Source organism: Tachypleus tridentatus, chromosome 12 (assembly GCF_004210375.1).
Source record: "Tachypleus tridentatus isolate NWPU-2018 chromosome 12, ASM421037v1, whole genome shotgun sequence".
NCBI classification, from domain to species: domain Eukaryota; kingdom Metazoa; phylum Arthropoda; class Merostomata; order Xiphosura; family Limulidae; genus Tachypleus; species Tachypleus tridentatus.
Window position 1 is genome coordinate 3,972,984 of NC_134836.1, and position 15,056 is coordinate 3,988,039.

Here is a 15,056-nt window from a genome sequence, read left to right on the forward strand (position 1 = left end):
TAGGATATACCAAAACGTGCAGTATTACTTTCGTTCGCGGCCCGGCATGGCCTAGCGCGTAGGGCGTGCGACTCGTAATCCGAGGGTCGCGGGTTCGCGCCCCCGTCGCGCTAAACATGCTCGCCCTCCCAGCCGTGGGGGTGTATAATGTGACGGTCAATCCCACTATTCGTTGGTAAAAGAGTAGCCCAAGAGTTGGCGGTGGGTGGTGATGACTAGCTGCCTTCCCTCTAGTCTTACACTGCTAAATTAGGGACGGCTAGCACAGATAGCCCTCGAGTAGCTTTGTGCGAAATTCCAAAACAAACAAACAAACAAACAAACTTTCGTTCGCATTATATATTTAATGTTTCAGTACTGAAGAGAGATGCAAAGCCTAAATTCATAATTTTATGTAACTCATACCATTTTTTTATTAATACTGATTTTTTTAAAGGTTAAAATAACTCTGACTTGGGTATGTAACTTTTTCAGGTGGTTTATTTCTAGTATATAGTCTGACTGTACACTCGTGACCAGTGTGACTGGTGCAAACATATAACGTTTTGACACGATCCAAAACCATAATTGTTTTTAATTGGAAAGTTGTAGTTTATTTTCACAACAGATGTCATCCAAATGTGACCTTTAAAAAAATTGCATCGTCTGTACAAAATAACTATTAGGAAATTTATAACACAGTTAGGATAAAGCAATGATGAAGATTACTTTTTTAAACCATCTAAACGTAAAAGTGAAAATAGTTTAGATTGCTGTAGAGTATGCTTAAGTTATTTAAATAGCATTCAACCACGTGGATTCAAAACATTTCCTGTGTAGAATATCGTCATTGATTTGTCTAATGATTGTTAGTTAATCTAGTGTTTGTGTGTGTGTGTGTGTGTGTACATACGTGTGTATCATAAAAGCTGAGCCCCTGTACAACTGTATAAATTAGCTGAAGTATGGAAAAACATTTAAGAAAAAAGGTGTTTCTGTGTCAAATGTTTCGTGCTACTGCCAGAGGGTGGTGAGGGATGAACACCATGAAACAAGTTAAAGTAGATTTGGTGTTTATTTTTCCAGGGGCTGCAGAGAAAAGGCTCCGCCTACGTGTCTCCCCCTCCTCCAATCTTCTTCAACTGTTACAGTTGGCTAGAGACATAACGAATTATCACACAGTTCATACTTATGTGCAGCGCGAGGTAACCAGTTTTAACTTTTCCTTTGTGATATCGCGTCTCTGTGAGTGCGTTGCAAAGATAGTAAGGAAAAACTAATATAACTAAAGATTGTAATGTGACCTGTTTGTGTTCTGTTAAAACTGGAAGTGTTGTAGATAGGCGTTTTATTTCAGGAAATTGAGGATAAAGTTTCGCTTAGCTTTAACGAGTTAAACTAAATGCATAAACCGCCGTACTGTCGTCAGTATATTTGAAGGTGATTTGTACTCTTGTGTCTCTCACATGTTGATCAATGTCGGAAAGTGTATAATACGTGCACTATTCTAGTATATAAACGAGTTGGTGTGGTCCATGAATTAAAGTAAATACATCTGCTTGTGAAGCAGTGTTCATTTCATATAGCTGGGTTTGGCCGTGTTTTTACATAGCCTACACGCATGTTGACCCTCAGTAAACATTCTCTAGAGAACATCTTCCCCTCTAAAATTGTTGATAGAGAAAGGTTACTTATTTTGTAATAAGTCGTAATTGGATATAGGCTTGATTTAGTGATTGATATTAAGTTTGGACAACAGTATTTATAAGTAACACGTTTAAACTTTACTCAAGGGTGTGTTTGATTCGTCCTTCATTTTTGTTGTATAGACTATGATATTCATGTTTTATAACAGCAGGTCTCTAACGTGTGTTTTTGTACTTGTGAACTTGTTTTCCCATGAGCTTCGAGTGATTGTAATTGGTTAAAGGTTTCTCATATTGTGACCCAGAAGTAGGTTCAAGCAATTTCTTCAGTCACGTTGTTGAAACGTGGAGATTTGTTGATGCATTTTATTTACATCTGTCGCCAAAAATGATTAAACCAGACTTTCGCTTCAAAGCAAAGAAACTTCTGTGGAAGTGGACTGATATATAAGTAAACGCGAGGCACGTGGTGGTGTTCTAAATATTGTCATTCCGCTGATCAGAAAATGTTGAAAGTGTACAGTGTAGCTTAAACATATGCTACTCGTGATGTACATGTGTTGTGCTGTGTCTGTGTTAGGAAGAACTTGGTTTGTTGACTACGACGACGAACAGGTAAATTACAAATACAAATTAAATTCTGTGTAGATTTGTAATAGTCTACTGTTTCATGAAGAAAGTTGCTCTTGAATTTTGACAATTAAAAGCTAATAAAAATAATACCCGAGTGTTTATTTTGAGTAAATGTATATTTTAGTATAAAATTGATTAGTTACGTTTGTAAGCAAACAAACAAAAGAGGCTAAAAATCCTGAAAACATCAAGTTAATGGGTGAGTTTATTTTTAATATTAACAACTTAATTGTCAAATTTAGGTTAACAAGTTTTTAGTGTGATCCTTACATTGAATTAAAAACTAATAAATAAACATTGGCAAAATATAAAAATTACTCTGTTTTATTAATGTCAAATGAATTTTTTAAAAGTATGAAAGATAATGGATTGAGTGTCTCGTGCAGTAGAGAGTTTCGCTATAATACGTCGAAAATAAAACGAATTGTGTGATTAGTCATTTAAAAAGATGATTTTGCTGGAACGTGGAATTTGAAGAAAGATAAAATTTACAATATACTACAACTAATCGAAATTTTAATTGCAAGGATTACGATAATGAACAGCAAAGTTTCCCCAATGACTAAATAATACATTCTTGTATTTAGAAGTAAGAATAGTATATTAGATATGTGGTCGATTTCATTTTGACTTGAACAGATAATTTGCTGTAACCAGGACTTAATTAATGTATTAGTAGTATTGTAAATTTATAGAGAATATTAATTTGAGTTAATAATAAAAGAATCGACTATACAAATAAAGAAATTATAGCCAATAAAAAGTATTCTGGTATGTTGTTGTAAGTATAAATGAATTAATTCACTCATGCAGTGAGAAGTGTTTGGGAATAAAGATGTACATTATTAAACAGGTTTAAGAACTTCATCAGTTTAACACTCCTACGAAAAGTGGGGCCTAATAGGCCCCAGAGCAACTTGAAAGGTTATTAATATTAGGCTAATAATTTTGTATTTAAATGAAATTGCCATTTAAATCCATTAATGAATGGATTAACGAGATTCCCACTGCCCCTATCTACTATCTAGCGAAACAACAGCCAGGGGAACGGGCTTGGAGAAATCAGGACTAGAAACGTCTTTTCGTAGGAGTGTTAAAGAGATCACTTACATATAATATAAACATGTGATACTGATTTGTTCTTTTGTCGAAGGGGGTAAGTCTAAAACAACCCCTGCCACACTGAAATAATAAAGAACAGCAGTGATGTATGTTTAGGCATGCTTCATTTATTTATATATTTAAATTATTACTTATAAAATGAAGTTATTAGCAGGCCTGAATCCATGTATTCATACCGAGGATGATGTCAGGTGAATAAATATTACAGATTAAATATTTTATACAGGTTATAGTTTTGTAACCTCAGAAGCAGCAGAGTTTGAAATAGGAACGACAATTACTAAAATATGAATAAATTAATTAATTTAAAATATTTTTGTTATTTATAATCTGCGATTTATTCTTTATTCTTATTTCAAATTGTAACGTTTTCAGTAGAATTATTACATAAAAGTTTACATAATGCTATCATTAAAAATAATATTTTCAACTTCTGTTAGAGCGTAAAAGAATAATTAAGGACTAGTCTGTGTGCGCTAATTTACTGAGATGTTAATTACGATGAAATTGCAACCAGTACCTGATACTTGATTTCGCGGTTTACTGGTCCGCGGCTTAATGGCGCTCTACTGTATTTTATAAAAGGTAATTTTTCCAATAATTTGAAGTAATTTACTCTACGTTTGTGAGATGTGATAAAGAGGCATAAAAATGTTTGTTTTTTCTCTCCAAGTTTTATGCGTTAGTACAACGCCTATCAAGAAATCACTACGTAAAATCTTTAAGGCCTTTCTATTGTTCAAACTGAAAGATGTTTCACGTGTTTCTTTAATTCCTGGCTCCACTAAATCCAGCAATTGTAAGCTTATAGTCTGTCACCTTTCATTTTAAAATTACATCATGGTGAAATATATCAAAATACATCTGTAATATCTTCACAGATTCCATTACTGTTCCAGGAACGAGAAAATAACGAGAATGATGATAGATCTACTATTTCAAATATAGTTTGAAAGTTATTTATAGTAATTATTCATATTGTAAGAACTTAAAACTCCTTTGGGTCTGCTGCCATATTCTAACCCATACTGTGGCTTAAGATGAGTGTACCTCATCATTTCTCCGTGATTTAAGTGTTAACGTGATATGCTAAACTGTGTGAGCACTGTAAAATTGTTGATCGACTGACGATCCGTGATCCTTTCAGTGAAATATTACGCATCATTTAATGGCTTCGTAGATTATTCGATGTAGAGGTGTTGGGATAATAAGGATGCTGGTCTAAGACGCTATCCCGATCTGCAGTTTTTTCTATTTAAACTTCTGGTTGCTTCACGTTTAGGTTTTGAAGTTCAATGACTTGTCGTTTCCTAGGATTAGCGAATGAAATCTCCTACTGCTTAACACGTGTTAACATCTTATAACACCGGATATGCATATTTTTTTAAGTACTTAAAAGTGAGGCGTTATTCCACGCGTTTGTGTGTACAAACTACTTCTTTCGACTAAGGGTAATGAAGAGTGTTAAAAAGTTGGATTGTAACATATAAAATGTAGATGGGACTGTTTTATTATCAGTAAAAATGTTTAAACGTTCTATCACATGTTTAGGAAGTTGGTCATTGTTGACCATATTTTTTTTACCAGTGTAAAAATGATCAAACACCATAAAAACTGTATTAAATACTGTAAATGTGTGCAGATAATGGAATGATTTATCTATTAGTGGACTGAAAAAACCAAGTGTTTAATGAAAACAGTGAAAAACAATTTTGTGACAGCCTAGTATTTATATTGTTATATTATAACATCCATTTAGTTTATGCAGCGAATACTTTCCTTTTTTTAAACTTAAAATGTAACTTCATAATAATGATATATTGCTAACAAAAAATAAAGTTGTTTGGTGTAGTGACTGGTAATATTAACTCATGTTGTATGACATCAGCATGGAGCCACACTATACAGGATTGGCTTTGTTGTTGGAATACTAGAAACAAACCATAAAAAGGTTCTTTCACGCAATTTACATTGAATTAAGTAAATTTAATATACGTAGTTAAGATGGAAAAAAATAATAATAGATAAAACATTTGTTATTACTTGATTTGCCAGTTGCCCATTCTTCTTTTACCAATCAGTTCTCCCACAAAATTTTATCTGGGATGAGTCAGGTGGGTAAAATTAACTCCCCTTTGTCTTCTTTTGTAATATATATATATGTACACACACACACATTGATTTAAAACAAAAGAGCATTATTAGAGGAAATCTGGTTAATTTAATTTAGCTAACTTGCATGCTCATGTTATTAAATCCTTGAGACTGCTAATAATGAGTTCTGGTGTTGCAAAGTGTGCTTTTATAAATACCATACTTCTAATAGGTTTGCTTTAGTTTGGTTCATATTTCAGTCTGGTTTTGAATATTAACAATGCAGTTTAATAGCAATGTATGGATAATGTATTTTCTTTATGTTATGTGTTATATTTTAATGTAAAAAAACAGTTGTACTTGTAAATCTCTCTTGGATATTATGGGTGTTAGTAGACACGTATATGATAAATAGGTTAACCTTTTAATGATATGGTATTCACAGATGCACTAATTTTTATTGAATAATTTGGTAGGTTCTGCAAAATAACAGGAGGTTAGGGAGAAAACATTATGTAGAGGTAAACTTTGCTTTGTCCTGTGACTTTGTTGGAATTGTGAAACATTATTTATTCTTACTAAGAGAAACAAAATTAATACTTTGTGACACTTTTGTAGGTAGTTTTAAAAACTTTGAATGAAGAATTTAATCTCTGGAAAGAACTGCTCCAGACTGAGAAAACATAGTATTATATATATATACAAATCAATAATGCTGTTCTTCACTATTACTGTTGGTCATTCCCAATGAAAAATAAAGGAGGCTATATATTCAAGCTATCACTTGTCCCACCAGTAAAAAGGATCACTATCCACTTTCATGCAATATTTATCTTTACAAAAATAATTTGTATGAGAAGGTGCCTGTCTTAGACAGATGACATAGTACAATAGGTACCTAGGAAAAAGTGAATTTGACTACCTTCTTACAAAACTTGCTGTATTTTTTGTAATAAAAACAATATAAATTTTGAAGCCTAACATTTGTGATGAAATCATATAAACTTGAGTTGCTCACGAGTTGCTGTCCAACAAGCCAAAATGAAAGATAAAAGGATTATTTAAAGCAGTATTTATCTATTTAATTTCATTCTTCAGTCGGCAAACCATTAGAAACCAACATACATAAAATGTGTGATAAAGTATTTTAAACTGTGGGTTATTTTTTCACACATTCCTCTTAATTTTTCCGTTTTGTATTTATAACAAATTTGTGTTAAAACTAACATTTGAGATATATTATTTGGTCTTGAAGCACATGCTTAATTTATTTGTATTTTGTACATGCAGTTCACTTATTTATAGTTTTATAGGAGTAGCATGCTTCATGTTGTTGTATAGTAATTATATTTAGATTTCAGATCTTTATTTTAGGAAATATTAATAATGCAAGTTTCAACCTCTTGTGTAAAAGAAAGTCTTTTGTAGGACTTCTTAATATGGCAACACCCTGCCTTATTAAGAAGTCAGCTTACTTAAAAATTTAGACCTATTTAAAAATGACTGATTTATATGATAGTCAGTAAGATAACATTTTTATGTTTTATCCAAAGATTATAGCCATGAACCATTTGTTTGTTTCTTTGATTTAGAGCAAAGCCACATTGGGCTATTTGCTGAATCCACTGTGGGAAATTAAACCCTGGATTTTAGCATTCTGTGAAGTTTTACCATCATATGTAAAATAATTATCTAAAATCTGAATTTGTGTTAAAGTATTTTTGAGAAGTCTTTCAATTTTTTGACACACGTTTAGGATTATTCTGCACACCATCTGATACTAATTAAGAATGATTTTTACTTGGAATATGTAATTTTTGATATTTTTTAATATGAATTATCTTTAGCAGTAATAAAACTGTTTCTCTTATCACTGACCATAACTTTCCTCTTAGCTGTCAAGTGAAAAATTGCACCTCACAAACTTCCTCTGACATCTGGTTTTTGTCTCTTTTAGCAACTGCAAGATGAAATTGCAGAAGTTACTGCAGAGATGGAGAGACTTGAAGCACAAGAGGAAAGGTAACTTATTTTTACTTGCAGTATCATTTTGTACTATTTTAAAAAGTGTTTTTTAAAATAATCATACTAAAGTAATCTAACCAATGGAATTGTTTAGCATATACATCAATATGCAAATCTGTTTTATAAACTGTCACTGTTTAGCATAATCAGTACAACACACATAGATCTGCTAGTAATTTTGTGTGTTTGTATGTAGCTGTATCTAAGATATAGAAATACTTGTGTGTGTTTATCAATGAAGTAAGTTTAAATATCAAAAGCCCCTCTTTTTTAAAAGAAAATCTGTTGTGAACTTTAAAGTTCTTGAAACAAACCCCTTTAGGGAAGTATGAAATAAATAAACAGCTCTGATATTATCAATATTATAATTTTAATATCCTTATATACAGGGTGTTCGAAAAGTCACTGTGCAGAAATATATATGCAAAAACGGCTCGTTTGGGTTGAGAAAGTATTTTACATAGAAGAGCGAACAACATTTCGACCTTCTTCGGTCATCGTCAGATTCACAAAGAAAGAGGTAACTGACCGGAAGCTGACCACATGTTTGAAAGGGGTTGTGCAACTAAGTGTCGGAACGTAGAGGGCGGTGTTAGATGTTTGAATATATAATTTTATTTATTTTATTATATTAATATAGGTATAAAGGCGTTCCTTTATATTGGTTTATTTTGGGTTTAAGTTGTTGTATAAGTAAGGCTTCTTTAATTTTGCGTTTCTTTCTTTATTTAGTATTTGAGTGTTTTCTATGGTTATGTTGTGTTTATTTGACTTGCAGTGTTCGAAAACGTGTGAAGGTGACTTTTTATGTTCTTTGAATCTGGTTTCCATTTTTCTACTTGTTTCTCCAATATAGAAGTCGTGGCAGTTATCACATTGTATTTTATAAATAATGTTGGTGTGGTGTTTGCCAGTGTAGTTTTTACACAGTATAGACCTCAGTTTTGTGCCTGGTTTTTGAATAAATTTGGTATTAACTGGAATGTCATATTTTGTTACTAGCTTTTGCCAAATGATGGTTATTTGCTGATGTCAGGAATATATGGTATGCAGCAGTATATGGTTTCTTGATTTTTTGATTCATGAGATGTATTTACTTTTGTTGGTTGATTTTGCTTTTTGTCTAGGTGTGTGCGTATAATGTTTTCTACGGTTTGTGGAGGACACTTATTGATATTGATGAAGTATTGTTTTATTTTGTCTAATTCATCGTTAATTTTATCTGGTGAGCATAGTTTTATGGCTGAGTTCATTTGGTTTCTTAGTATCTTGAGTTTTTGTCTTGTTTTATGTGCTAAGTCCCAAGGAATGTATAGTCCAGTATGGGTGACCTTTTTGGTGGATTTCTGTTTCACATTGTGTATCGGTTCTTGTAATTTTGAGGATAAAAAATGATATTGATTGCTTTCTTCCTGTTCACATATGAAGTTAATGTTGGGATGTATAGAATTAATGTGACTGAAAAAATTAAATGTGTGTTCTGTAGATGTGAATCTTGCAATCATGTCGTCTACAATCTGTACCAGCATAGTGATGACATTCCAGTTAATACCAAATTTATTCAAAAACCAGGCACAAAACTAAGGACTATACTATGTAAAAACTACATTGACAAACACCACACCAACATTATTTATAAAATACAATGTGATAACTGCCAACTATTGGAGAAACAAGTATAAAAATGGAAACCAGATTCAAAGAACATAAAAAGTCACCTTCACACGTTTTCGAACACTGCAAGTCAAATAAACACAACATGACCATAGAAAACACCCAAATACTAAATAAATAAGCAAACATAAACAACGCAAAATTAAAGAAGCCTTACTTATACAACAGCTCAAGCCCAAAATAAACCAATACAAAGGAATACCTTTATACCTATATTAATAAATGTAATCAAACATCTAGGCACGCCCTCTACATTCCTACACTCAATTACACAACCCCTTCTTTCTTTATAAACCTGACGATGACCGAAGAAGGTCGAAACGTTGTTCGCTCCTCTACATTAAAAAAATTCTCATATCACATCAGCCGTTTTTACATATATATTTTTCTCTGCAAGTGGGTTTTCTCGTCATCACGGCATGTCATTACTTGATAAATTGATATGCATGCCACCCAGCTAAGATCCAGAGGTGTTCTACTGTTTTATATTTGAACTTCTGAGTGGTAAAGTCATGACCTTCATGTAGTCCATCACAATCCTGTCAATATGAAACACGCCATTATTCTGTTTCAGAGTAAAGACTAGTCTTTTTGCACCCATTAAAACGAGTGGTTCTAAATAACGAACTATACACAACATTAAAACAGAAGCACAATTAAAATTTTTAAATTAAGGCAAATCTGTAACCACTAAAAAGTTGACTCTACATATTTCAACCTTGCAATGTCATCTTCAGGAGTGAGTTGTGTAACGGATTTACAAATTTATTTTAATGTGGACGTTTGTATAAGTAAAATTTATATTTAGAAATGCATGCAACTTAAAAAGATAAATATATAATGCTAAATTCCTGTCTGTTCCCAAAATATATAAAAGATTTCCGAGTGTAATAATCAACAATAAATGTTTAACGAAAGCACTAAGGTATTGCTCAACTGGTGCATCAGTATATATTATTGGTTTACTACTATAAACCTCGGAAGCTATAATTGAGATTAATAGTTATTAATTGGGAACTTCAGATACTTGACCAGGAACATTCGTGGATTTCAAACATTACAAACCGCGTAACTTCTGTGGATTCATATCGGACATAGTATTTTTATGAAGACATTATACAACTTCATCATATGGCCAACGAAGAAATAATAATACAGTGTTAGCTAGCTACCTGTTAAGTGAATTGTATCTATATTAACTAGAAATTAATTATCTTATTATGAGGCCCGGCATGGCCAAGCTCGTTAAGGCATGCGACTCGTAATCTGAGGGTCGCGGGTTCGCATCCGCAACGCACTAAACATGCTCGCCCTCCCAGTCGTGGGGGCGTTATAATGTGACGGTCAATCCCACTATTCGTTGGTAAAAGAGTAGCCCAAGAGTTGGCGGTGGAAGGTGATGACTAGCTGCCTTTCTTCTAGTCTTACACTGCTAAATTAGGGACGGCTAGTGCAGATAGTCCTTGTGTAGCTTTGCGAGAAATTAAAAACAAACCAATCCTTTTACATAATTTTGAATAGGTGGTAGTTGTAACTTAGACGTGACTTTTTTACATCGTTATGAAGCGATATATATATTTATTAGATGCAAGTGTAGTATTTATTAATTTAAAGCACAATTACCACTGAATCCATAACAATAACTTATAAACGTAAGAAAAACACACAATTTTGTGTTTTTAATCAAATTATTATGTGTCCTACGCTATGGTGTAACATAAACCTTTATTATCCCTTGTTATTATTATTTCATCTAAAGTATCAAAAATGGAGGATTTCAAGGTAAAATGAAGTTTAGTATAGTAGATTCATATGCATGTGAAATTTTATCTTCTTTCCATCATTTTGTGAAGCATTTCTTTCGAAAATTAGCCAGGACTGTTTGTCCTAGTTGTCTCACATTGTGTTTGCTTTAGCGATTAATTTTTGCGATATTTTCATTCACCATAAAATAAATTCAAAATATAATCTTCTGGTGGTATTTCGTCCAGAAATGTCACGTAAATTTAGAGCTATTTCTTTTGCTGCCCATATATTATATTCTTTTTTTTTGTAACTAGAAAATTATGTGGCCTCTTATTGTATACGAAGTTAATAACTGTTAAGTTGCTAGCAGATTTCTTTACTTTCATGCTGAAGTCTATTTATTATAATCCACCAACATGACTTCCCTCATTCGTCAATAACGTGGACTTACAAAACTGGCAGTCAGTCAAAACGTGGAAGACATACACTCTACTGGAGATATTTATTTTCAATTTCATTCTAATCTTTTGCAAAATAAACAAAAACTGCATTAGAAATACTCATAAGTTACGAAATAGTATTACTGTATTCCGCTATTTCGTGACTTATGAGTATTTCTAATGCAGTTTTTGTTTATTTTGCAAATAGTATTACTGTATTCCGCTATTTCGTGACTTATGAGTATTTCTAATGCAGTTTTTGTTTATTTTATTGTAAAAGTTATTGCTTTTTCGCTTCTGACGAATTTATATGCCCCAAACAATTAATTTTGACATGTATTACGCTTATATTTCATGAGTTTAACTCAACGTTTTAATATATACTTTTAATTATAGTTAATTCTCGAAATTTGTTGTCAATAACAGAAGACAATAGTAGTTTAGGATTTGTGTAACGGTTGAATTTTTATAGTTATCTGAATGTTTAATAAAAGTTTTGCATAAGTTTAAACAGTCACGAATTTGCTGGTAAAAGAGGTTAATTTATGCAAATTCCCACAAAATCGTATGATAAGAAGGAAAACATTTGACAGTTTGCACGACCTTATAACACATAATAAAAGGCGTTCGACACAACTGAGTATTTCTTCACAATCCTCTTTGTTAGTAAGAGCAGGTGATACATTAAATACCCTGAAACATTAAAAACAAACTGGTATTTTCTAATTGGTTAGTATAAACTTGTTTAGTAGCTTAAAACTACTGTAAGCTTTTTTTTTTCATTTACTTTTCCTTTTCATCACAAACTGAAGTTTTACGTACGAGTGTTGAAAATTAAACAATAAGAATGTTATCTTCCTCTGATCATAATTTTGACTTTATATATAAAACGAAGTTTAATTTAACAAAACTGTTTCTTGACCACCGCTACCACCCAAACAATTACAGTTTTGACAGAAGATGGCTATGCGTTCATTTATGATGAGAAAAAAATTAAATGGGTAAGGACACATGAAGTGCAATTCAAATTAAAGGATAATAAATAAATAATACTAAGTGACGCTAGAAAAAACTCGTAAATGTTTAATATGTGAACCAGTAAAGAGCCGATGTCAGACACCAAGATTAAAAACAACAATAATAAATGAGGTAATAAATCAAGGAGAGATGGTTACTAAAAACACAGGTTGAACCTGAAGGTAATAAATGAAGAAGAGATTGTTACCAGAAAAAGAGATTAAACCTGAAGGTAATAAATCAATTAGAGATTGTGAGATTGTTAGTAGAAACAGAGATTGAACCTGAATGTAATAAATAAAGGAGATATTGTTACTAAAAACACAGGTTGAACCCATAGGTAATAAATGAAGAAGAGATTGTTACCAGAAAAAGAGATTAAACCTGAAGGTAATAAATCAATTAGAGATTGTGAGATTGTTACTAGAAACAGAGATTGAACTTGAAGATAATAAATCAAGGAGAGATTGTTACTAGAAGCAGAGATTGAACCTGAATGTAATACAATGCATTCTTTTGTCAGATGAATACCGATCGCTGTTAGCGATACTTTCTTCGTAATATCAATAATAATACACGAGATTACGACAAATTAAGATATTAAGATTAGTCCCGCATTCACATATTAAGATTACAATGCAAAATTATCCTTGTGAGAGTAAAATAAGATAATAGAATATTAATGATTAAACCATTTTAAGAACAAAGTCATGTTCGTCTATCTGCTGTTTCCAACGCAGGGAATCGAATCCCAGATTTTAATGCCTTAAGTTTTTAAAATTACCTCTTTCCCATTGAAAACCAAAATAATAAATATATGCATGTGTGTATTAAACATTTTAACCAACACTGTTAATAACATAACTCTAAAGCCAGAATGAAATATGTCATTGCTTCCAAAATATACAAAATTAAAAAGTTTGCTTTAAGTATTAGCTCTCTGTCACTAGAAAAGCGTCACACAAGAATATACATAGCTTTATGCAATCTTCCGTAACAACGGATGGTGACTAATAAAAGCCCGTGACTCAGGTAGTGATGTAACAATAGATAGTGATGAATAAAAGCCCGTTACTCTAGTAGCAATGTAACAACAGAGGGTGATGAATAAAAGCCTGTTACTCAGGTAGTGATGTAGCAACGGGTGGTGACCAATGAAAGTCCATTATTCAGATAGTGATGTGTATGTCACTAACTTTGATTTAACTTTAAGACGGACGACAACACACGTGTTACAGTTTTGCTATAGAGACCGTAGCAGGATTGTGCAGTCAAAACAGGGAAACGTAAAATCTATGCACATAAAAATAACAAAAGAGTAGTAAAGAATTAATGATGTGTTTAAAAATAATAAAATCAAATCAGTACAGATAAAATAAGTTAACACCAGTAAAGTTATTTATAAGAAAAACTATCTTCAGATTAGTGTTTGTTTGTTCGTTATTAAGCACAAAGCTACACAAAGGGTTATCGGTGCTCTGCCTATCACGAGTATCAAAACCCAGTTTCTATTGTTTTAAGTCCGCAGACTACTATGCTACTGAGGGAATCGAGGTTAATGAAACACTAGTATTACCATTTAAACATTTATCGGTATTAGTGTAAAAAAGCAACAATGAATTTTTGTAAGTTGTCAAAGAATGACTACAATAATTAGATGTCTCATAATACATTAGTACTTGGCCTATTATATTTTTAACACTACATTCTTTATTCCATTTTGTATATATTGTGTCCTAATCGGTATAATGAGCTCTGAATTGAGAGCAACGTGTCATCGGCAATAGATACGGCAAACATAGTATGCTTGAAATGCTATTACATACTCTTCTTTGTTTGTATATAGTTTTGGTTGTTGAACATGAAGTTTGTCTTTGTCGTGGTGAATTCTATGAGGGTTGCTAATTGGTTACTGGGAATGTCTGTAGTTGGGTTAGGGTCTTGGATGTAGTTTTCTAAGGCTATCTTGCAGGCTTCAGTGGTTGGAACTTCTGTAAATAGGGATATAACATCGAAACTGGCCATTAAGGCTTTATGATTAAGTTGATTTAGATTAGACTTGAAATTAAAAGAGTCTTTGATGAATGAGCTGGCTGATGTTACATATTTGGAGAATGCCCATGCTATGTATTTACCAAGATTGTAATTAAACGATTCATATGTGGACATTATTGGTTGTAATGGACAATCTGGTTTATGAGGTTTGGGGATGCCGTATATTTGTGGTGTGCGTGAGTCGGTTTTAATGAGGTAGGAATAAAGTGTTTGTGAAATTGTGTTGGCTTTTTTCGTTTTTAGTAGTATTTTGTTTAGTTGCATTTCGTGTGTCTTTGTTGGATTTGTGTGTATTGGTTTAAATTTGTTCGTGTCTGATAGGATGTTCTTCATTTTTTGGATATATTCATTCGTGTTCATGTTGACTATAGCGTTACCTTTATCTGCTTTTAGAATTTTTAAGTTTTTGTCTTGTTTTAGGTTTTTAATGGAATTAATGTCTTTTTTTGTAAGGTTGTTTTTTAGTTTTCTGTTTTGTGAAATTATGTTGATGGTTTTGTGAGAAAATTCTTTGAAAAAATCATTTAAGATGTTGTTTTTAGGTGTTTCTGGAAAATATAAATTTTTAATTTTACCTGGGAAGTTTGGTTGTTGGATGTCAATAAAATTATCTAAGTTGTCTTCT

General features: G+C 32.2%; 1 protein-coding gene across 8 annotated transcripts in view; it reads left to right on the forward strand.

The window, feature by feature from the left end:
• Nucleotides 1-15,056, forward strand: part of LOC143235437 (cytohesin-1-like) — an 80,056-nt gene that overhangs the window by 38,297 nt on the left and 26,703 nt on the right. For 5 of the 8 annotated variants that reach the window (XM_076473591.1, XM_076473598.1, XM_076473592.1 and 2 more), the window contains one exon: nt 7,432-7,496. In XM_076473591.1, coding sequence (XP_076329706.1) covers nt 7,432-7,496 — 65 coding nt within the window. Of the gene's footprint in view, nt 1-963; nt 2,241-5,950; nt 5,996-7,431; nt 7,497-15,056 lie in introns of those variants that run through there. The other 3 variants (XM_076473593.1, XM_076473595.1, XM_076473590.1) reach the window with 3 other exon arrangements.